Below are 23379 nucleotides of genomic sequence, written 5' to 3' on the forward strand. Positions count from 1 at the left end.
GGGGAAACCTTAGAGCAGCTTCCAGTACCTGAAGAGGCAGGCAAGAAAGCTGGAGAGGGGCTTTTTACAAGAGCCTGTAGTGACAGGACAAGGGGGAATGGCTTTAACCTGAAAGAGGGAAGATTGAGATGAGCTCTTAGGCAGAAGTTACCCTCTGTGAGGGTGGTAAGACACTGGCACAGGTTGCCCAGAGAAGCTGTGGCGGCCCCATCCCTGGCAGTGTTCAAGGCCAGATTGGACAGGGCTTGGAGCAACCTGATCTGAGTGCAAGGCATCCCTGCCCATGGCAGGGGTTTGGAACTGGATGATCTTTAAGGTGCCTTCCACCCCAATATGTTCTGTGATTCTGTGATTCTATGATTCCATGATAAGCATTGCAGGCTCTTCCAGTGCCTTTTTTTGAGCTTGTGTGAGCAATCTCAGGTAACTCGTGTTATCCAATAATAATTCAATCATAGTAAGTAATAATGAACTAGTTTATAAACAGCTATCACTAGTTTTGCAACTGGATGCAGATATCATTTGTGAAATCAATTCATTTGCTCAGAGCCAGACAAGTAACAGAACCATAGCAGGTCCTGCAATTACTTCTCGTTCTTGGAGCACTCCTTATCAGAGCAGTGTGACTTGGCAGTGGGGCCAGCTTGGAGGACACAGATTTGTTTCTAGAACATCTGAAAAGAGGCAGAGACAGACAAGTATGCAGGTACAGGAACAGGGAGCTAGCTGAGAGGTTTCTGAAATAGCCCATTAAAAAGCACGGGGCAGGAGGGACTTGCTTACAAGAGCAATGTACAAACTCAAAATATGACACAGACAGCAATGCAGAGCATTTTAAACATCATGGCCAGAGGACAAAGGGACATAAGGACAACACAGTCCCAACAAAGTTGTGCAGCAAGGTGCTGTGTAACAGGAGCTGGGCGTTTATAAAAGATTAAACTGTTAGCATCCATAGTAGCTTGTTCACTTCAAAGCTCAAATGTTACATTTTCTGATGGGAAATTACCTTTAATACCTGATAAAGCTAGTAATTTGCTTTATAAGCACACTGTGTAGTCACAAATATTTTTAAGCTCAACCCTCATTCTGTAAAAAAAGTTCATTTATAGTAAAAGACAAAAGTACTCACTATTCAGTAGATGGCACTTACAGTACTACTTATTCTGGGTTGCAGCTGCTAGCAGAGGGCACTGTTTTACTCACAAATATCGATAAAACCTGCTTTGCAGATGAGCTTAAAAGCAAAGTCTTTATTCCAAAAGGTTTATTAGGTGAAGCTTTGTATCTAATTATCTAAGAATAAGACAGAATTAAAACTATAATATGTATGAAGTTTGAAAGAGATTTTGGAGTGATTATTCCTCTTATCTGCTATAACATTTCCAAATTCTAGATCAGGAATAGTCAGTGAGCACTGGAAAGACAAATAACTAATGTTCACAAATCACTCTGGAGAAAGAAAACAGGGGCGCTTGAACTAGATGATCTTCAGGTCCTTTCCAACCCAAACCATTCTATGATTCTATAAGCGGTATGCAAGATTAACATATCAAAACTGCAGAAGGTCAAAATGAAAGCCTGCAAGTACAGGTGGGGTTTTATTTGTCTGAAGAAAGCAGAGAATCTGCGGCATGACATTCCTATTATAACTTTTAAAATAAAGCTTCTCTTTTTCCCCTTTTCTGCTTCCCATCAAAAAATACCCAACTTCCCATCAACTCCAATACAAACTCAGATTTCAATCTACTGAATGTAACAAACACTCTCCTGAGCCAGCACTGACAGTATCAACAATGAACAGTTTATCTTAAATACAAAACCAGCATAAACCCTGATCTATACAACAAAAGTTTAGGCAGGTCCTTGATAATAGTCAACATACACTGGCAGGCATTTTCTATGTTTTATTCTTGGAAGTGTTCCTTCAGCTTCCAAGAGGGTTGTATGGAACACCATTCCACGTAAGAAGTGGGAAGTCTCCAGATGGGAAAGAAGTATTACAGTAGAATGTCTCTATGGTGGATTTAGTGACTGGATTTCTACACCAAAACAATGTAAAAAAAAATGCTTCCCAGAAAACTTCCCCAACTGTCCATATTAGGAAACCCAACCTGTCTTTCAGCTTCACAAAAGCTGAAACTGAACGTGCCATGAATAGCTTGATCAACTCTGAATCACAGGTTTTAGAGAACCTGTGACTAAAATAGCTCTATAAACTTGTGTTACAACTGGCACAGAAAGCTTGCCTTTCTCTCTACCTTTATCTGAAATCAAACTGTTTATCACATTCCTTCCTCATACATCAGCTCCTTGTGATGAAAGCAAGCCAGTGATTAATACTTTTTATTAGGCTGGTTCCAGTGACTTGAAATGAATTTGCCCTGACTCCTCAAGCATGCCACCACACCCACCGCATGGCACTCCAACCATGCCAGGAATGCACAACAGAAGAAATTATCTTACATGATACTTCATAAATCTATAGCAATAAAATTAACTGCATGATGGCTTCAAGCACAAATCACCTTCAGGATGTTCTTCCTCCCTCTCTCCAAAAGAAAAGAGGCAAGCCAATAGCTTTAAAAGCCTGGAGAAGGCACTGTTCTGTCACTTGTACTCTGTGCTTTCCTATCGCTCATTACGCAAAGCATGCTGTAGGAGACAGAAATGGAAAGCAGTCCAAATGCTTCAATTTTGTAATTACAAAGTGACAAAATAAGAGGTTTTATCCAAGTCTTGTAGTCTGTCCTCTATTACATCAGGATTACAGACTTTATTTAGACTGAATTTTCTATGCATCCTTTTGCAGTGTAAACCCAAACCATACTAAATAAAGGATGGGAAGACTGAATTAGGCTAGACACTGTCTGACAGCAAACTATACTTAACAATATCCTCTGTACTAATTACAACTTGGCTTGTCTTGGGCGATAGCTGCAATTCCTTTGCCTTTGGCACGATGTACATAAACCAGCACCAATTTAAAAGTGATTCAGCACTGGATTTATTTTTTTAATTACTGGCTACCAGCTGAGACTTGAGAAGTGAACAGATACTCACACCTTGCCTCAGCTGTGAGGAACTGTCTGAACTCCCTTCACAGCCATCTACACACAGATACTTCACACTGAGCTCTCTTCTATCAGTTTTATAGATTAGGGAGAGACCTGGATTTCAAAGGTTTGTTGACATAACTAGATTAATGTACATGATTTCTTCTTGCATATAAAATTATACAAGTGAAGAGTCTTTCCTCTTCAGATTGTGAGTTGGTTATGGTCCCTCCACTTAGGGGTTTTGTCAGCACCTCTCTCAGGGTAGCTAAACAGACATTTATATGAAAATAACAGATCTATCTCAGAATTAGACCCCTCTGACATGTTAGATATATCTCTCTGACAGACACAACCACTTGGAGATGTTACTAGATACTACAATGTTATCTGTGGTTAAAATGAAAACTCCAAAAGCATCTTTATGCCCCTGAAGGGCATCCAGAGAGCAAGAGTTCAAACTTCCAGCCCGGTATGTACCGTGTCAATACACGAACTAACACTTGTGCGCTCTGTGTTAAGTCCGCGGGACCCCAACCCGCCTGAGGAGCCCTGGTCCCACCCGCCTCAGGGCGCGATGCACTGAGCGGCCTGAGGAGAAGGCGGGGAACCGCAGCCCTGGTGTACACATCAGACCCGGCTACTGCAGGGCAAAGGTTGCCGAGGCACATCCCACACCTGCTCCCTAGGGTACGGGGAAAGAAAGACTTCCTTATCACACAACCGCCCATCCTCCTCACCCGCACCGGGCGCCCGCCTCCATCTTGGAACCCCGCCGAGCCCCGCGCAGGTGCGCGGCCCCCCCCTCCCGCCAGCCGGCCACTGCGCATGCTCAGCAGCGGCAGGTGCGCAGCCCCGCCCTCCCGGCGGCGCAGGCGCCGTGGCGGCGCCGCTCCGCCCCCGCGGCTGGCCGTGGCGCGGCAGGTGCCAGGAGCCGCCGTGGCCCCGCCCCTTTTCTCTGTCTGAGGGCGGCGGCGGCGGCAGCGACCGTCGGGGCGGCCGCGGTTGTGAGGGGCACTTGGGTTCGGGCTGCGCCGCTCGCCCTCCTCCCGCTGCTCCTCTCCTCCCTCTCGCAGCAGCGCGCACGGCGGCACGCGGCTGAGCGAGGACGAGACACCGACCCTCCGGCGGCATGAACCGGCCTCACCGCGGGGCCGCGGGCAGCCGGGGCCTGGGCACCATGGAGGTGAAGAGTAAGGTAGGTGCTGGTCACCACGCTGAGGGCCGCGGGCGGGCGGGCGGGAAGGAGCCGGCCCGGCCCTGCCCTGCCCTGCGGGGGCGCCTGGTCACGGTGCCGCTGTGGAGAAGGGCGGGGGGGGACGGTGAGGGGACGGGGCAGGGAGCGCTGCTGACTCACCTGGTGGCACCGAGGGCGGCGGGCCGGTGTCCGCCGGGGCACGGTCCCGGTGGGGTTGGAACGCTCCTCAGGCCGCGGGGGCCGTCTGCTTTCCCTACCTGCCCGGCCCCGCTGCGGCCAGCTCCTGGGCTACTCGGCTGCAAGGAGGCTGAGGCAGCGGGAGGTGCATACGGGGAGCGCTGTTTGCGGGGGGAAATAAGCATTTTTGAAGTGTTTTTAACAAGCAGGTTGGTGGAGTTGCACCCTTCGTTTCTGCATAGACTGAAAAGGATACAGAGAAGTAGATGGCTGAGGAAAGTTTGGTATAACTGGGCCAAAAGAGGTGTTCAGAATCATAATTCACAAACTCCAAAACCTGCTGTCTGAATTAGAGAAAGCCCCTGCTAACTTAGGGGCTGTTTCTATACTTTTCTTTTTATTATTTAACTTGGTGACTGTTTTTTCGTGCTTTTTTTTTTTTTTTTTGGTGGGGTAGAACATATTCTTATAACTTGCATTACTTGGTAGAGGTAAGCCCTGACTAACTTATCTTAAAATAGAGCTTGCCTTCTTTTAGAGGCTGTCTGAGGATTTGACACTGGCAATTGTTTCGTGTGTGTCTCGATATGTTCTGGCTTATACAGCAGTTTCTGTGGTCAGGGCTTTGCACAGTTGTGTAAATTCTCTCACGGGTGTATCTGCATCCATTCTTCATGTTGCTAATTTCTCATGTGCTTGTTGGGCAAAGTCTTTTGGCAAAACTTTGTTCTGAAAGAAATTAGGTTTTTCATTTTCTGGTTTATATGTGTTACATTTTATCGATATTCTGCAATTAATAATTGTAAAAGTGTTGGATGTGCAGTATTAGGTGAAGTGTCAAGCCATTAGCTAAATCTGGGTAGCTTGAGTTAAAGCCCCTTTCTCATTGTCTAGACAAATTGTAATTGCACCTACATAGATGTAGGTGTTGTTTTTTGTTCCATTGGTAGAAAAATATATCTCCTGTTGGCTTTTATTTTAATCTCGTCTGCAGCCTGTCTGTATCCTGTATCTTCCTTTCCTGCCAGTCAAGTGTTAGAGCAGCTATGGTATAGGTGAAGTGAGTGGTCAAAACTTGTGTGTGTGTTTTTAAGGACAGCCTGCTACAGTGCTGAAACTTCTAGAAAATGTATGGTTTGTCTCTGTAGCTTGAATGAGGATGACTTCTTTCAAGTCTTAACTTTTCACGTGGTCAAAACCAGAAAGCACAGGTCTACCTGGTATGCCAAATACTAGTTAAGCATAGCTGTTACTGTGGTTGGGGAAGTCTTTTACCTGTGCTCTTACAAGGCTGAAAACAATCACTACAATGTGCTTACAAACAAAATGCTTGTTTCCTCAGCCCCAAACTAGGCTTACTGTTCCCCCATTGTGTTTTCCTTGATTTAAAATATATCTAGAGATCACCTATGTGATGTGTTCTTTGGTGTTTGTATGGAGAAGCGTAGGAGTTCTAATAAACAAGGATTCTCTTAAGTGCATATTATGTAGCAGGTCTCAAGGCATTCCTAGAACTACTTGTCACTAATGCATTATTTAACAGCACCTTGATTTAATATGGCATAGGAGTTCTCTTCTATTTATGAAAATAAGCTATTCTAAAGAGAAGGAAGAAAGGCTTCTTCCTTCTTGTGTGGGAGGTGAAGGGGACCATTACTGTGGAGTGGTCTAGTGTTTGAGGGCTTATGAGTGAGGTATAGCTCTGTATTTAGATATTGCAGATCAATAATCCTGCCCTACTGACACAGCTGTGCCAGCACAGCCTGGCTGCACTTGCAGTTGTATGAGCAAATTTCTTCTGTTATTTTGGCTTTTTCGACTTGGCAACTGGGCTGAACTTGCCATCGGGAATCCCCACAGTATATTAATTTCAGTTAGCCCTTTTTCTTGTAATAGAAAATAAACTTGTATACCTCAAGCTAGAGTTCCCAGTGGTGATATGAAAGCCCCCAGATAAACTTCTAGCTCCCTAGATACAAAATTCAGGTTTTCCCTGTGCTCTCTCTTAGGACTTTGAATAATACTTTTCAGAATGAAATCTAATATACTGATAAACCAGATGGTTACTGTAGTTCATCTTCTGTTGTTGCTGGAGGCTTACAGCATAGCAGCAGTATGCTGTGTTGCTGTGACTTAAAGATGTCTCTCAAGTCTTACTAATTTCCTAGTATACTGACATGGCTTGTGCTGTGTTTTCCCAGTTGCGTTAGCAGTGTAACAGTGTGTGTTTGTAAAAAGTTCAGGTGGTGAGAAGCCTTCTCTTAAGCTACTTTTCCAATCTTTCATTTCCCCTAAGTGCAGCCTGGAATGGGATGGAGTGCACCATTTGATATCAAATGAAAACATTTCTGGTGGTTAAAATGAACTGTGAAATTAAATAGTTTTACTTTCGTCTTTTACCTGCTTTATAGTAGTATTGAGCATATGGCATACCATGCTAGGAAATGATAGAGTGGTAGTCTCTTGGTGTTTGCACCAACTATGTGTAAAAATAATGAGGGGCAAAAAAACCTCGCGTTTGAAAATGTGGCCGTTTCCATGCTTGCTGAAGAGGAGTTAATATTTACTCCAAATAGCAAGTGGGCTTGTTGGCTTTTTAAACTTTTATTACTGAATTATGTTTAAACTATGTAGTCTTTGGAAGCCAAACAATTTCAATTGATGCAGTGCATGGGCAATTCCTGTGGTATTCATACTTCACATAGCTGAAGATTTGATAGGCACAGGATAAAGTCTTTCACTTAACGTCATGATTAAGTATGCTGCTTCTGACATAATGAGAGTTCCTCCTGTAGGCTTTGCTTTGCTTTCCTTGTTCATGGGTATGAATCATCCCTCCTGCCTTATTGTTAGTTAATGTTACTGTAGTGGAGTATTTCTAGAAGAGGAATGTTCCCACATAATTCCTTTGAAACTTTGTGAGGAAGGTGGGGTGGTGGTAGGTGTAGCTTGTTCTACTGTGCTGTTGGAGTCAGTATGGTGTTAATGTGCTAACAATGGCATCCTTGTCTCCTTATTTACATGTCTTTATTTGTATGTGAGAACTGTAAAGCTTTTGCTTTTGCTTCAAAAGGTTGTTATCAAAAGTGAGGTAAAAGTTGGTCTGGAGGCTTGGTAACATGCACCTTCATATCTGTGGTGTGTAATGTATACCCAAGTATGTGATACTGAGGCTCAAACTTGCAGTCAGTATTTTGTTCCATGTGCCCTTCTGTTCTGTTTAAAACTAAACTAGCTAAAGGCATTACTTAAAAGTCTTTATTCACTGTAGGTCAGCAATAGAGTTCACAAAAAAATGCTACCATCTGACTTTTGTTTTCTAATGATCAGCTTATTACCCTTCTAGTTCATATACAAGTTGGTCTGCTTTTAGTAAGCTGACTGCTGCTATCAATTTTAGCCTCTTTGGTATGTTGTGTGTACCTGACATGGAGGGTTTGGGATAATTTTTATCCCATATTCTATTTGCCTTAAGTCCTGCCAGTATTAGGCAGAACACTATAATTTTACTAGTTATGCATACTAAAACTCCAGTATATCTAGTTGACATCAGATGCTTGCACCTAGTTTAGTTTTATGCCTACTGCCACTGAATCAATAAGTGTTTGTTATATAGGTGATTTAGGAGTTTGCATGGACTGGGGAGCTGAGTGTTTTCTTGAATGATCATACTGACTAAATGCAAATCCTGCCTCTGAAAGTCCAGTGTCAGTGATTAAGTTTTGAGTTTTTATTTTTTTCAAATCTGAATCTGGATACAATCACATTTCATAAGACTGCAGTCAAGAGTCTTGATCATGTAGGCAGATCTTCTGAGTCCTTTTAAGGAGTAGTGGCTGTTTGCCTCCTTTCTGTCTGTTTAGGTAAGAGCAGAATTGATTTGAGATCAGCTCATCACAGCTTTACTGCACAGAGTTTGTACTGAAAAGCAGCACCCATATTTTGTAGTCTCAGGCCAAAGTGGCTTTTACATTTCAGATTCCCAGTTGTTTGGATAAGAAAGCTTCTCAATCTTGCATAAGTCAACCATAGCTGTACAACAATTTATACATGCTGTTCTGAAGTGCAGTGAAATTTCTTTGAAGAAAATTCCAGGTAGTCAAATACCGTAGGAGGTTAATCATAATCTTGGTTTTGAGCCACCAACGTCAGTGCTGGGTATGAATTCTGTCTCTTACTGAGAGTGTGGCTGTTCCATAAGCGTGTGAGAATCTGCAGTTATTCTTGGCACTAGTTTGTCACCTTAATGCTAAACTGCTGTATTAGTGAATTCTTTTATCAAGATGAAAAAGTTATTACTGGGAATGGGGGGGAGGAACCAAACACCAGAAGCCAGTTTATACTGACCTTTTTGTCACTTCAAATTATTGGTTGTCATCTTTACTGCATTTTTAATTCCATATCATTTCTAGTTCAACATTCAAATCATTCAATAGCTTGAGAATGTTACATTTCCATATTAATGATGTACAATATATTTTGTTGTAGTTTGGAGCAGAATTCCGACGATTTTCTCTGGAGAGATCCAAACCTGGAAAGTTTGAGGAGTTCTATGGATTACTGCAGCATGTGCACAAGATACCAAATGTTGATGTTCTGGTAGGATACACGGACATTCATGGAGACCTGCTGCCTATCAATAATGATGACAACTATCACAAAGCAGTTTCCACAGCTAATCCTCTACTCCGGATTTTCATTCAGAGAAAAGGTAAGTGCACGTGAAGCTGGTGAATCATCTGTTTCTCCAGTTATATAGTAACCAGCGTGACTTATGGAGGAAAAAACCCTTCAGTCCTATTTCATCATGTTAAATTCCATAGTAATTATGGATCGTGAAAGGTATTCACAACTCATCTGTTTTGCAAGAGCTTCCTCAGGCAACCTATTTATACTTTGTGCTTTTTTCTTGTATTTAGTTCTGTTAAAGTCAAGTTAAATCTCTAGCAAATGCTTCTTTTTGGTTCTATGCAAGCAAATGAAAATAAACTTTAAACCTCTAGGGCTTTTTGTTCTGTATGTTGAATGTCTTTCACATAAAATTGTAATCTTGATCAGATGAGAATTACAGGATAGAAAGGAATCTTGAAAGTCTTATTACGAGGTATTAAATGTCAGTATAAATTAAAGGCTAAGCTTAATATGGTACTCTTGTCATACTTTTCTAATAAAACATTCCGAAACCTTCAAAATGACAAGCTTATTTCAATTAGCAAACCTCAAATGTGAGTGTGTTCAGTTTGTTGGTCTGCCTTTAAAAATAGCATGTCCTCTAGGCACAAAGTTCTTAACGTCTTTTTCTAGTGTCTACTTTTCTTCATGAAAGAAAAATCACCAGATTTGAAGCTGTATTTGTTCTTGTCCAGGGGAGCATGTGAAGGGGAAGGAAAATATCTAGTGATGTGATTTGAAATTGTTTTAATACAGAGAAGTCAAGAAATTCTGATTTCTGCACTTCCTGGTTTTCTGTTGACTTGCCTACAGGTGTGAATGTGCATATATTGTATGTACATATGTGAACATGTGTATGTAGTTCCTATTAGAAGAAGCTAGTCAACTCCTCTTTGAATAGCAGGCTGCTTCTTCCTTAGCTGTGTTATGAAGGTGTGTGCTGTTTCTGACTGTTGCTAAGCCAGACTTACTTTCCTTAGAAAATACTTGGGCATCAAAAGCTTTTATTAGCTTTCCCACTCCAAAAAATGAGTAAGATCCACAGCAGCCTGACACAAAAACAATATTCAAAAGCAGTGTGGCTGCTTGCCAGTTGCTGTGTTGCTGGCAAAATGTGTTTGTTTTGTTTGTATTGAGGATTGTGTGGTATAGCAACACTTATGTTTTCAGTCCTGAATTGCCAGAGGAATTAACTGTTTGTTTTAATAGCACCTGAAGGCAGAAAGGGTCTATGATTCCATTTAATCTCCTACAGTAGCCATATGACGAGAAGAGATAATCCACTTTGTCAGAGTGGGATTGAGTTTATATCTTAACACCATATGTTTTTAGATTGTTACTAGTGTTACATGTTTAATGCTCACTGTTACTAGTGTTACATTTCTAACACCTTGTACCTTCACTGCACTGTTATTTAAGGTATGATGGATTACTCCTTATTACTCGGGTGTGAGGACTTGGTAATAGAAGTGGTTAGTAATGCACAGAACCAGAAATAAGATTAACCCACTTAAGTTTTATCATGCCTAGAATTCACTATTGGGAAAAGCTGTGTAGAAAGTGTCAGTTGTCATCACCTTCTCTTTGACACCAGAGCCTTCTGGATGTGGAGTTACAGGGAATGAAGAATGCAGGCTGGCACCTGAGTCCAGCACCTCCAGTACTGTACTGTGTTCTGAATTAGTTGTGACCACTTTGATCGTTCTGCTGATTAAATTGAGGCTTTGGCTTCATTTAGCATCTTTGCATAATACAGAAGAGAGGTTTGTTTGATGGAAAATAAGGAAATAACTTGATTCTGTATTTTATTTGTGATTATTTGCCTCTAAAGCTGCATTGCAGGGGTTAGAGATGTATCGGAATTTGTGCAGCCTAATTTGTTTAGGTATGGTTAATTCATTCAACTGCAGAGATCTTTACTGGCCCCACCTCTGAAATTGAAAATCCGATATCTGAACAAATACCTGCTATTGATGATATATTGATGGGGCTGCTTTCATCTGTGGTGTTTTGGACCTATAACTAACTAGTTACTCTTCTACCTGTAAGGCTGCTTGTGTCTTTCATGCGTTCTCTTCAATCTGAAAAATTTCTGTGCATTTTCTAATGGGACTTTGTCCGTTTTCGTATTTCCAGCAATAATAGTTGGTAATTTAAGATCTTTGATAAAAAGCCACTGTGGGGAAAAAGAGAGGGTTTTTACTGTCTTAAAATATTACATTCTATCACATTATCTTATGAATTTAGGAGCTAGATGGAATTTGTGGGAAGCTAAGATAAGGTGTGAGAAGACTACAATAAAATCTAGGAAATACTGTTAACTTCTTAGTATGTTGCATCCAAGAACACCTTAAGGGGTTGAAAGGGAAGCAACAAAATGCTTTTGCATTTATTAACAAGTGACAGTTGTGATAATGTGACTGTAAAATGTCAGAAATTGTCAGAGTAAGCACCCTTTTCTGTTCTGACTTATAATTTATTAAAGCCAGAAGATGCCCCAAGCATTTATGTGTATTGGTTAGTGTAGTAAGAAACTTAGAGATCCTGTAATTAAATGAAGTCATGTTATTCCCCTTAGACTCTTCTAATTGTGTTTAGTCAGATTCTTTTAAAACATTTTAAACTGCTTCAATGCTAAATCTAAACTGGAGCTTGATATTGCGCAAGTCAAGAGTGGCTGTTAGCTTCTGGAAAACAGTTCCCTTATCAGAATTTCTTTCTGCAGTCTAACAGATTAACAGGTACTGCTGACATCTGGAATGTAAAGGTTAAACTGATGTATCATAATTAAGTCCAGATGTATAGGAGTCGCTCTGTCTGTGAGAAAAATCTTCCTGAAGATCAAATGGGGAGGGTGGGGGTGGACGCAGTCCACACAAACCCTGAAGGGCAGTTCAACGTGGGGGACTTCGCATTGTAAATACAAGAATAATAGGGATGATAACAGAAGGTGTATTTGATTATAACGTCCTTCAAACTCACATGCAAGTTATTAAATTACAATGTACAGCTCTTGCAAGTCGTGCATGTATATGGTTGTTTGTAGTAAAAACGGGATTCTTTGGTTAATTCATTTGTGCCTTTTGAGGTAGACTTTTCACTGAAAGGCTTTATTTTACTGAAAATTAAAAGAAGTTGGTTTTTAAACAGCTTTTTATAGAATATCCTCCCTATTCCAAGTCCTCTTCCAAAAAGCATAGGTCACTTCCTAGATCCATGTTTTGTTATAACTTGTGACTCAATACGAGACATGATAAATTGGGCTTATTTTAAAAATGCTAAATTGCATGTATATTCAAATTTACTAATTATTTGGGGGGGCTCTGCAAATGTAACTTGTGTGGGTAGCTCTGTTGCTTGCAAACAGATCAGGAAAATGTGTTAAAATCTGTCTTGAACAATGCTAAATTGAAACCAGATTTGGCATTTGTGGGCAGCTGTTTTTAAACACTATGTAATGAGTATATACAGATTGTGCCACCTTGAGTTTGAAACTGCAGAGGGAAAACTCATTCTTGTACTATGTGGACATTCTCCTTAACGCTATCTGTAGTTAACACCTTGTCCTCTGGCTTTATGCCAAAATATTTTCCGCTGCAGCTTTAAACTGATTAGGTAGTGCCAGAACAGAGATGCCTTTGTACTGCAGAATCCTGCTTTCGAGCACTTGCCTAGCAGTGAAGAGAGGTTAAACAGAGTCATGCTGCTTGGCTGAGGTTTGGAGATGAGTTTTCGTCAACCTTTCACTATTTCCTTTCCCCACAAATTATGTCACTTTAACTGTTTGTGTTAAGGTCTGTGCTAGTTTTGTATAATTAGACTACTAAGACTAGTTACAATGCAAAAACCCTCCCCTCTGGTGCTTTGTAGTTTCTGAAATGTTTTGACATATGGCCTGCAAGTTTGGGATACTTCTGTTTGGACAGTGTGTCATGTAATTTAACTAAATTTCTAAAAACAAAAGCACCAGCTCAGTGTTAAATATTTTTGATTGTACATTCGTCTTCTGAAAGAGATTTCTAAAGTCCTTCTCTCTTCTGAGGAATGTTTTTTGTGATCTCAGTTTTTGTTTAAAAAGCACATTCCAATCTATTCTTTCACATACAGATACATTTATATAATCTTTGAAAAGCCAGTCCTCTTGCAACTGAGAGTAGTTTCTCTACTGACTGTGGAAAAACTTGATTTGGACAAAAGTTTTAAGCCTCATCAGCTGATAGTTGTGGGAGGACAAGCTGGGTGCTGCTTTCTGTGAACTCTCATTTCTTGTTGTGGAGGGAAGTTGTGAATAGCTCTTACTGTTGGGTAAAGAGCACAAACTTTCTGTGATCATTTGCAGGACACAATAAATCTACTTCTTGGATGTGTGTATAATAAATGTGTCTATGTTTGTAGATATAGTACATACCACACTTAGCATGTAGGCACAGAAGGCCTGAGTGGCAGGAAGAGAAATCCTGCTATGTGGCCTGCTATGAAGGTGAAGAAGCCTTACAGCTGCTGTGGCAAGCTGGGAATGTCAAATAATGATATATGTTTGATATGACAATGTATAAAATATCAGATACTCTTGACGATAGTTTTTGACAGATATTCTTTGACGAGAATCTCATTTGGTGCACTTGAAATTTAAGGGGGGAAAAACCTAAAAATCAAATACCTTTTTAATGTTGGAACCTGTGCATGTGGAACAGCATTGTAAGAAAATCAATGCTGACAGTGTTTGGATACACTTTTCTGGTTATAAACCAATTCTTGTATTAAAAGCAGTAGAATCATGGAATGGTTTGGGCTGGAAGGGACCTTAAAGACAATCTGGTTCCAACCCCCTGCGAAGGGAAGGGACACCTTCCACTAGACCACGTTGCTCCAAGCCCCATCCACATGGCTGCTTCACAGGTTATATGTTAGTGCCCATATCCCAGATCTTTCATCAGCAGCTTGCACTCTAAAATGGATAAATCGTGCGTGTGTAATTTTCTTGTTTTCTTCAGATGAGCTTAGTCTAAAATACCCACTGTGATATGGCTTAAGGTCTGAACAATGTGGAACTAATCAGTTGAAATACTTCCAGCTTACTCATGGCTGATTGGAGAACTTTCCACAGAACAGAGCTCTTCTGGAGCAGGGTGGTGTTAAATGCCTAGAAATGTGTCACTGCTACAAACCTAAAATGAAGTGAAGCTTTTGAAATGAGGCAAAATGACATGTCTCGTCCATGTAGTGTCTTCCTGGTCCTTGGAATGTTTTTATCCAGTCTAGTTTAATTTAACACAGATTGTGCAGCCTTAAAACCAGAGTTCTGAAGTATGAGATTTACAATACTGAAACATGCACTGCACAAGAAACCAGAGATTTTACCTAGTTTTTGAGATTACTGAGATGCAACTGGTGGGGGGAAGGGGAAATCCATGACATAAAAAAAACCCCTTTGCACTCATTAACATTCTGAATTTTAATATTTGAGTCACCATTGTCCTCTGGTTGTCTAAAATCTTCACCTATGTCATAATTTTTTGTTGTATTACTTTGTATTCAGCAGTGAAAGATTTAAAGACCCTCCTGCCTAGTATCTTCTTTCACAATGGCCCTTTCCAAGTTGTTTTGTAAGCAATTGTAGTTCCAGAGAAGAGAAGCTATTGCAACTCATTGAATTGCAAAAATCCTCCCAATGTAACAACCAGATGTCTAACTTGAAACTGGTTGGATGGGTTGTCAGTGGAGATAAGGGCAAAACTTCCCACACGTTTTCCTTTGATCATAAATTTTAAGCAAACATTAAAAAAATTGTTCCATGTTGTCTGGAAAACCAGCCCTGTTAGTGCTCAGTGATGCAGCACAGGGTTTGTAATGGCTGATCTTCACTTAGATATCCCCAAATGCATTTGAGAGTAAATGTCGAGTTTGTATTTTTGGCAGTTTTACACTTAAGCCATAGTCCACCTGTTACATACTTTGGTTTGGTTGGTTGGATTGGTTTTTAATGAAGCCACTCTTCAACACAACTGATTTGACATTCTTAGGCATTTGAAGAACAGATTTTGGGCTATTTCTAAAGCCTTGGTTGATGCTGAGACATAATATTACTGTAGTTTAACCTTAAATTACATTTCCTTTTCTTCTTGACCTCTCTTTCTGCAGATCAACAGTAATTCCATTTTCTGAGAGAGCCTTTCAGGATCCCAAATAAACTAAAAATTAAAAAAAAAATAAAAATCATTTAATGTTCTCAGATATAGCTAGTGTAGATTATTCTGTTTGCTTCTACTTTCCTACTCTTCTTTGTACAATTCATGGAATAGCTCAGGTTGGAAAGGGCCTTGGATGAGATTAACTAGTACCCTGTCCAGTTGAATCTTGAAAATCTCTAGTGATGGGGACTCCCTGTGTCCCCATGGAGGTTGTTCTAGTGATTGATCTCACTGGGGGGAGAATAAAGAAAACAAAAGGACAGACAAGTAAACCCCCATTCTTTTGGAAGACATCCTTTAAACACTGAAATGCAAGAGACTCCTTCAGGTTTTCCTCGTGGCGCAGTTTCATGGTCTTCATTTAGATCCTCTCCAGTCTGTCCACATCTTCATTGACTTGTGAGTACCAGAACTGGACACAGTTACTGCAGGTGCAGCCTGACAAGTGCTGAGCAGGCGGTTGATCACATCTCTGTCTCTGTTGGTAATGCCCCTGCGGATGCAGCGTCAGTGTTCAGTTTGCCTTTGCTGTGGCAGCGCAGTGTGGAATCATATTCAGCTTGTCCACCATAACACCCAGTCTGTACTGGGCTCTTTGGTTATCCCATGTGCAGGACCTTGCACTTGTCTTAAACTTCATATTGTGCTTACTAGCCCACACTTTCATGTAGCTTTGTTTTTACCTGCTGATCCCAAGGCAGCAGGGAAGCAGCTTTGCAGAGGCTGTCTCATGGATGAAGTGGGAGAGAAACATCCCTGCAGTGCTATGAGTGCTGCACATGAAGTGAGAGCAGTGGGGTGTCTAACGTAACGCATGAAACAATTTGTGTTAGTGCTGCCTTTGCTCGTTGAGTAAGGCTTGCAGAAACGCCACTCTGGATGAAAAGGTGGCCACATCTGAGAAACAGAAGTAGAAATTAACTCTGCAGGGTGGCTGTAATAGTCCAGAGAAGCATCCATGCCCTCCCAAAGGAGCTGATTTTGTCACAAAAGTGACTCCAGGGTATGGCTGTATAGACTTAGCTACATTCAGAAATAATTCCTGTTTGTGTTTAACAACCTTATCTATAACCTTTAATGCTAAAGATAGTCTGTCTTTAGCAAACAGCTTTGCCTTCCTTAAGGTGTGATTGTTGTTTTTAAACAATGAAAAACAATAGTGTAACTGAGGCCGCCATCAGGACACAATTTTTAAACCACGTTGATGAACTATGTGATGATTCTTGTGTAGATACAAGGTGTGAGCTTAAGATAAATCCCTTTGTGGTTTTTTGCAGGCTAATTTAAATTAGTTTCTTTTTTTGTAGTCTTTTGTCTTTTAGAAGACCAAGTCCAAGTCTGCCTTAGTAGAGGCAGACTTAAAAAAACTTCAAGTTTTCAGCAGTCCCAGTGTCTGGGGAAGGGAGGAGTTAGTATTATGTTCTGAAATAGCGTTAGACTTCACTAACTTCAGAACTTCTTTCTTTGTTCTCTTTTGCTTAAAGCATCAGAAGAGTCCAGGTATAACTGGTGCATGTCTGTATATCTTCATCTTAGCCTAAGGGAAAAGAAATCTGACTTACTAACTCTTCCTGTGTACTTTTTCAGCAGCAATTGACAGGTCTCCTGAAATTTCACACTAGGGTAGCATTTCCATAGTTATTTCAGTGCACACATTGAAATGTATAGTTTCTTTTACTTTCTTGGCTGAACCAATGGCATCTTAATGTGATAATACAAAAAAATCCCAATTTCTCTGGGTTGCAGGGTTAGACCAAAGCAGTTCTGCTTGATTATTTTATCCACAGCAGTAAATCTATACAACGTTGCAAAAATAAAAGTGTAAATCCAAGGAAACTCGGGCCTGGATGTGTTTTGGTTCCTTGGTTTTGGAGGGTTATAGCGTATTAAGAATTAAAAATGAAGCTTGCTTTGGTTAATAGGCATTTCAGACATCCGAATTGCTTCCATAGAATATTTCCTTTTCAATGAGAAGTATTGGTATGACTTGCATGTTTTCTTTTTTAAAACTCTTACCCATTTGCATACTTCTGTATCACATTGTGGCAGTTCCAGCATTGCTTTATGAACGGTTTGGCTTGGAGTATTTGTGTGCAAGATCTCTTTGTTTCTGCTCCTCAGCCATTTTACCTACATTGCATGGGGGCAGGGAGGAGGGTGCAGAATGGAACAAGCTTTCTGGAGTTTGAATCCAGGTCACTTGGCCAGCTTCCAGGAGCCAGGCAATAATAGGCACGCTGGCTGCTTTCCCTTTTTCATTCTTACTTTTCCAATGATCTGAAGCCTGAGGAGGGAAAAATAACCAGTGGAATTACTCTGTTTAAAATTGTTTCTAGGAATGTACCCATTCCATTCTAACCTTCCTCTAAAGCAGCTCTAGTTCTTTGTGTCTCTGTTGCTGCTAACTTGCTTTAGGGGTTTTCTGTACTATCTTTAGTTTGGTAGAAGGAAACAAAAAATATTACAAACTTTGAATGCCTAAACATTAAAGCTCTTGTTTCATGTGTGGAGAGAGAAGTTTCTAATGTAGTAAGCCAGAAACCTAGATAACCTAAAACATGACAGCAATGTGATATGGACCACATATAAAGTGACCTAATTACCAATGTGCTGTGTCTTACAGAAGATGCAGACTACAGTGCCTTTGGTACGGATACTCTGACGAGGAAGAAAAACGTTCTATCAAATGTGTTACGTCCGGATAATCACAAGAAGAAACCACACATTGTCATTAGCATGCCACAGGACTTCAGACCAGTGTCTTCCATTATAGATGTAGATATTCTTCCTGAAACCCATCGCAGGGTGCGACTTTACAAATACGGGACTGACAAACCCCTTGGATTCTATATACGAGACGGCTCTAGTGTCAGAGTAACACCACATGGATTAGAGAAAGTGCCAGGGATTTTCATATCTAGGCTTGTCCCTGGAGGTCTGGCTCAAAGCACAGGCTTACTGGCTGTCAATGATGAAGTATTGGAGGTGAATGGAATAGAGGTTTCAGGAAAAAGCCTTGATCAGGTTACAGACATGATGATTGCAAACAGCAGAAACCTGATCATTACAGTAAGACCAGCAAACCAGAGAAATAATGTTGTGAGGAACAGTCGGACTTCTGGCAGCTCTGGCCAGTCCACTGAATCCAGCCTTCCAAGCAGCACACCAAATATTTTAGCAAATTTCTTGCAAGGGGAAGAGGAGAGCGATGAAGAGGACATTATTATTGAAGACAGTGGCGAGCCACAGCAGATTCCAAAAGCCGCACCTACTAGCGAAAGCCTGGAATCATTGGCACAAACTGAACTCCTTCAAGAGCCAACACAGAATGGATTCCTTCCTTCCACTGAGATGAATTTGAATCATTCAGCAGGCAACACTAGCATGGAACATGAAGTACAAGATTCAGATCATAAGTCGTTAGAAGAAGATGGAACTATTATAACACTGTGAAATTACACTGGTGTACTATGTATTAATGATACCATACATGTTTTGATTTGGCTTAAGATGTAATACATTTGATACCTCTCCTATCAAGCACTGCAGTTAAAGGAGGGAAAAAAGTAAATACAAGAAGTTCAAAATTATGTAAGTTGACTAACTTCAGTTAATTGTGCACTTCAGTGTAAATACTTCACAAAGATGGAAGATAACTGAGAAGTGACTAAAGTAGAATGAGAATTTAAATTGAAAATGAAGGATAGCTAAGAGATGGCTGTGAGCTTTCTTTTAAAGGTACTTTATTTCTTTTTAATGCAGAATACTACTGGTTCTATAGAAGTAAATTTCCATTATTGTGTGAGGTTGACTGTCTCATGTACTGTGGTTTCATGTTCATCTGCTGCTTACGTATGATGGAGCTGCTTTGGCCACTTCATTCCTGTTCCGGGCTGCTGTTTAGCTGGTAGAGCTGTTTGTGTGGCTCAGTGTATGAGGAAACTGAAAAATAAGCACTAGGTGGGGTGGGAAGAGGTGTTTGTGGTTGGTCTGGTTCCTGACTGACACATTGAGCAATAGGCATCTGTGATAGTGGTCAGCAACTTGACAGCAGCCAGGATTTGAAGGTGGAGGCTTCTGAAGTTGACTGTTCCTTTGTAAGTGAATGTGCAACCACAGTAAATTTCAAAGAAATCAAGTATAAACTTAATGCTATGGCAATAACATAACATAATCCTTGTTAAAATCGCAGTCCCAGTAGAGGTCATAAAGGTTTCTACTAGAAAGGTAAATTAAATCCCTAGATTAAAAAAAGGTTAAAATCAGAATGAAGCTTTTAATAGACCTTGCTTGAGCCATGTGATATTAAATGATTTGTTATTATGAACTACACTGTAAATGCTGATCTTTCTATGTACCACTGGCTGGGTGTTTTGAATAGTACAAAGCTGCTGTACATAAAACACCAGTGACAAGTCCTGATGCTGCAAGTGCGTAAGTGTGCATGTGATCAGCTGCAATTACAAGGAGAAGCACAAGGAGAGGCTTTCAGCATTATTTTTCCCTTTTTAGTATCTCCTGCTTTACTGTTTTGGCAGTCAGTTCCCAACTTGACCCTTCTCTGGGAACATAATTTGTGGCAGGAAAATGAGATGGGGACTAACAGGATTGGGGAGAAGGATGGATGGAGCTTCTTGCCAGCAATACAGTAGTCTTATGTTAACCTCTAAGAAGGTAGTAGGGTGCTACCGGTTCCGTACTGTGGTACTGTGCTTATGAGAGCCAGCAGTCGAGGTTCTTGGAAGCTTGTTCTACCCTCTGAGGAGATAGGCTGAGGGGAAAAAAAAGAATGGGGTTAGTCTTCTTTCCCACTCACCCTATCTTGAGGAAATAATCTACCTCTGGTAACTTTACTAACAAGAGACTAACTGTAAATTTAATGTTAAGGTATCTGTAAAAGTCTTTCTAGGATATCAGAGGCTAAAACTGTGTTTAAGATTTCCTTAATGATGTAAACAAAGATGCTTCAGAAATTACTACTGTTCAGTTTCACTAAATGCAGATTTGAAATTCATATCTGAGCAGTAGTATTTTCAGGCTGTCAATACCACTGGAGTTAAGTCTTGTAGATGACAAGGAACATTTTCATGCCCATTTTGGTTCATGGAGAGTTACCATAACAGACAAGGGACCTCTGCAAATACAGGCTAGAGTTCCGCTTTGTCAGATGTATTTATGGTTTCTTCAGTGTGCACATGGAGAGGCCCTGGAATCTTTTCCAACCTGAGGAAGAATTTTGAAGTGTTCTACTTACTTTGTTAATACTTACTAAAAATGAAGTAACTACACCCACTTAGTGTGAAATGAGGAAAATAACTGTTCATTCTGCATGTAGACTTTAAATTATACATGTTTTCTGACAGTGCTGCTCTACAATTCCTTTATTTAAGGAAGATTGTTTACTTTGAAATGTCTTTTCTTTTCCTGTATCAAAAGACTTTCCTTCCTGTGTGAAGCCATCAGTGGAGGGTGACTTTCATTGATCATGCTAGTTTGCACTTCTGTGCCTTTTGTTTACTTGAATGTATTCTGAATAAGCAAAGGAATAAAGGCACTTGGATGAGAAGAGACCTGAGGACCACAGATACAGAAAATGAACTGGTAGTGCACTTAACACAGGTGTAACACTTTCATTCAGTGGAAAGCTGTTATGGCTCTAATGTGGCACATAAGTATTTTGTAGCTTGGGTAATAGCTTTGAGCTATTAACTCACAGGAGGATTGAGGCTGGGAGTGTTAGTGTTGCAAGGTAACCTGTTGCTTAGGTACAATCACCCAAGGTTAGTGTGCTGCCAAGCTCTGTGCTACCCAATCTGTACTCCTAACAGACGCATGAATATTTTGACTCTATATGCCAGTATTAAGGACTTGTAGAAATTTAACTAGGGTCCTACTCTAAACTGCATGAGAATTACTCTCTGAGGACCTTTCCTGAAAGCCTATTAATCTAAATGTGAGATACTGATTAATCCAGTGTGTCTTTGGCCCACACCATGTTCTGTTTTACAGAGATTCGGTAACACATAGTAAAACAGAGCATTTGGGACATGATAAAAACATTGAAGAATAAACCTAAAAATGTTTTCCTTTGTTAAAGTGTGTATTTGCAGTTGCAATGACAGACTGCACAGCATGTAATTGCTTAATGCTGCAGTTACCATAAAGTTTCTGAAGTTCTTCCATATCTTACTAACGCATACACTGTTAATTACAAAATACTTGTAAATCGTTACTTCAGGCTGATTAACGGTTGATTATGAGTGGCTAAACTTCATTTTATACAGAAATGATGCTGGGGTTCCGTATAAGGTTTTTTAAAATACACTGATATTATTAGCCTTTCATTCACTACCTCCTAAATTTTTAACATCTATACAGTTTCCTCCCTGGAAGAAAATACTTCAAGGCTTGACTGTTTTATAGAGATTTTATCTTTTAGCTAAAAAAAAAAAAAAAAGAGGAGAAAAAAATCCCAAAGTGATGGTGAAGATGCTACGCATGATTGACAATGCTACGCTGCTATTAATGTAATCTGTGTGTTAAGTATCCTGTATATGTAAATTGTATTTTCAAGCCAGATTTTATAAATTAATTTATAAAATACCCAAATTGTTTCAAAATGGAATGGAAAACTTAAAAGTCCTTGGACTAGTGTTATATATGTTGTGTACATGCACAGTGGGGGGAAAAGTCATTCCTTACTTGCAACTGGGAGATTTAAGTGCACCTTAATAGGAAAAAGAACAAATTCTTAATAGAATTAAGATGCATTTACTTTGAAGTTCTGCTATGGTACTGGATAAGTCAAGCCTAACTGTGAATCATATGGTTTTTTTCCACAGCTGAATTAAATTTGGGACAATGTTCTCACAAGCTGTCTTTAACATGTGTATTTTTGTGAATATTATGTATTTTCTAATTAAATTTTACTTGCAATGTGATTTTTACATGAATGAAACTTGTTTAAAATGTCAAATATCAGTATTTTTCTTACAACTTTAATGTATAATGTACATTGGTATCTCACTGAATGAAGAATGATTTTACAAAATCAAACTAGATGTAGTTGTATATTAGTCTTATATTTTTACAGACTGGAATAATAAATGGATATAGAAATAAAGTGTGTTTTTCTTGATTACTTAGTGAAATAAGTAAAAATGAGGACAAATATACCCTTTTATGCTCCAGTGTGAAATAAGATGGTTCCCCCCCACCCTTAGGCAGCCAAGCGGGCTCTTGTTTCATAGCAGTCTTAAACATTTTCTTGCTCTGCTCCCTGCTCTGGAGCAAATATCTACCCCAGAGTATGACTGGTTCAAAGCATTTGTCCTTCAGCCCTGTTGACTAACCTGTGATGTGCTTATTCCTACAGTAGCTGCAACTAATGAATCTTACACTGTTATCACTTGTCTGAGGACTGCTCATAGCACACTTTAGGTCATGACGCCTGGGAGATGGTTCCTTATCCTCCGTCACCTTTGTCGAGTGCTGCTGGTGGTGTGGAGGTTGTCACTGTTACTGTAAGTACTTGGTATAATCATCTATATTGAAGTTTTTTCTTGAACCCATTCCCCTTGTGAATGTTTTCTCCCATGTCTAATGCCTTGGCAGCCCTTGTAAACATTTACCTAGTGACAAAAGACTTGAGTTTCCTTTAGCCCTTTTGTGTAGGGCTTTTGTGCCTGCTGGTCTTGGGGCCATTCACATGACTCGTATTCTACACCTTCCTTCATACATGCGTGACTGGTTTCATTTGTATGGTTCAGTACTTCTCATACGTGCCTATGTAACTATGGGGAGGTGATGAAGAGACTCAGAACAGCATTCCAGTATCTTAATACTGGTATGCAGCTGAAAGAACCTGGTCTACTTCATCTGTGCACTTGAGTCTGAATGGCTTGTAGCTGTAAGAAATTTCTTTACTCTGCATGGAAGCTTGATTGCTTACCCCTTTCTTAAAGGAATGCTGAAGTTGGTATGGGATTCTTGAAATGGTTTTAAAAATTTAACCTACCTGGATTAAAATCCGGGTTTAATGTTTTTCTAACTTCAGGCCTTCTGTCCAAATGCATAAAGCTCTGAA

The 23379-nt window shown here is 40.2% G+C and overlaps 1 protein-coding gene across 1 annotated transcript; it reads left to right on the top strand.

Annotated features, from left to right (window-relative positions):
• Positions 1–3953: 3953 nt before the first annotated feature.
• On the top strand, positions 3954–22395 carry PARD6B (par-6 family cell polarity regulator beta). The gene is made up of 3 exons (XM_065691673.1): positions 3954–4254; positions 8920–9142; positions 17917–22395. The coding sequence occupies exons 1-3, from the start codon at positions 4189–4191 to the stop codon at positions 18744–18746; spliced, it is 1119 nt and encodes a 372-aa protein (XP_065547745.1). The 5' UTR covers positions 3954–4188; the 3' UTR covers positions 18747–22395.
• The last annotated feature ends 984 nt before the right edge of the window (positions 22396–23379 follow it).

This window comes from Lathamus discolor, chromosome 11 (genome assembly GCF_037157495.1).
Source record: "Lathamus discolor isolate bLatDis1 chromosome 11, bLatDis1.hap1, whole genome shotgun sequence".
Taxonomy (NCBI): Eukaryota; Metazoa; Chordata; class Aves; order Psittaciformes; family Psittacidae; genus Lathamus; species Lathamus discolor.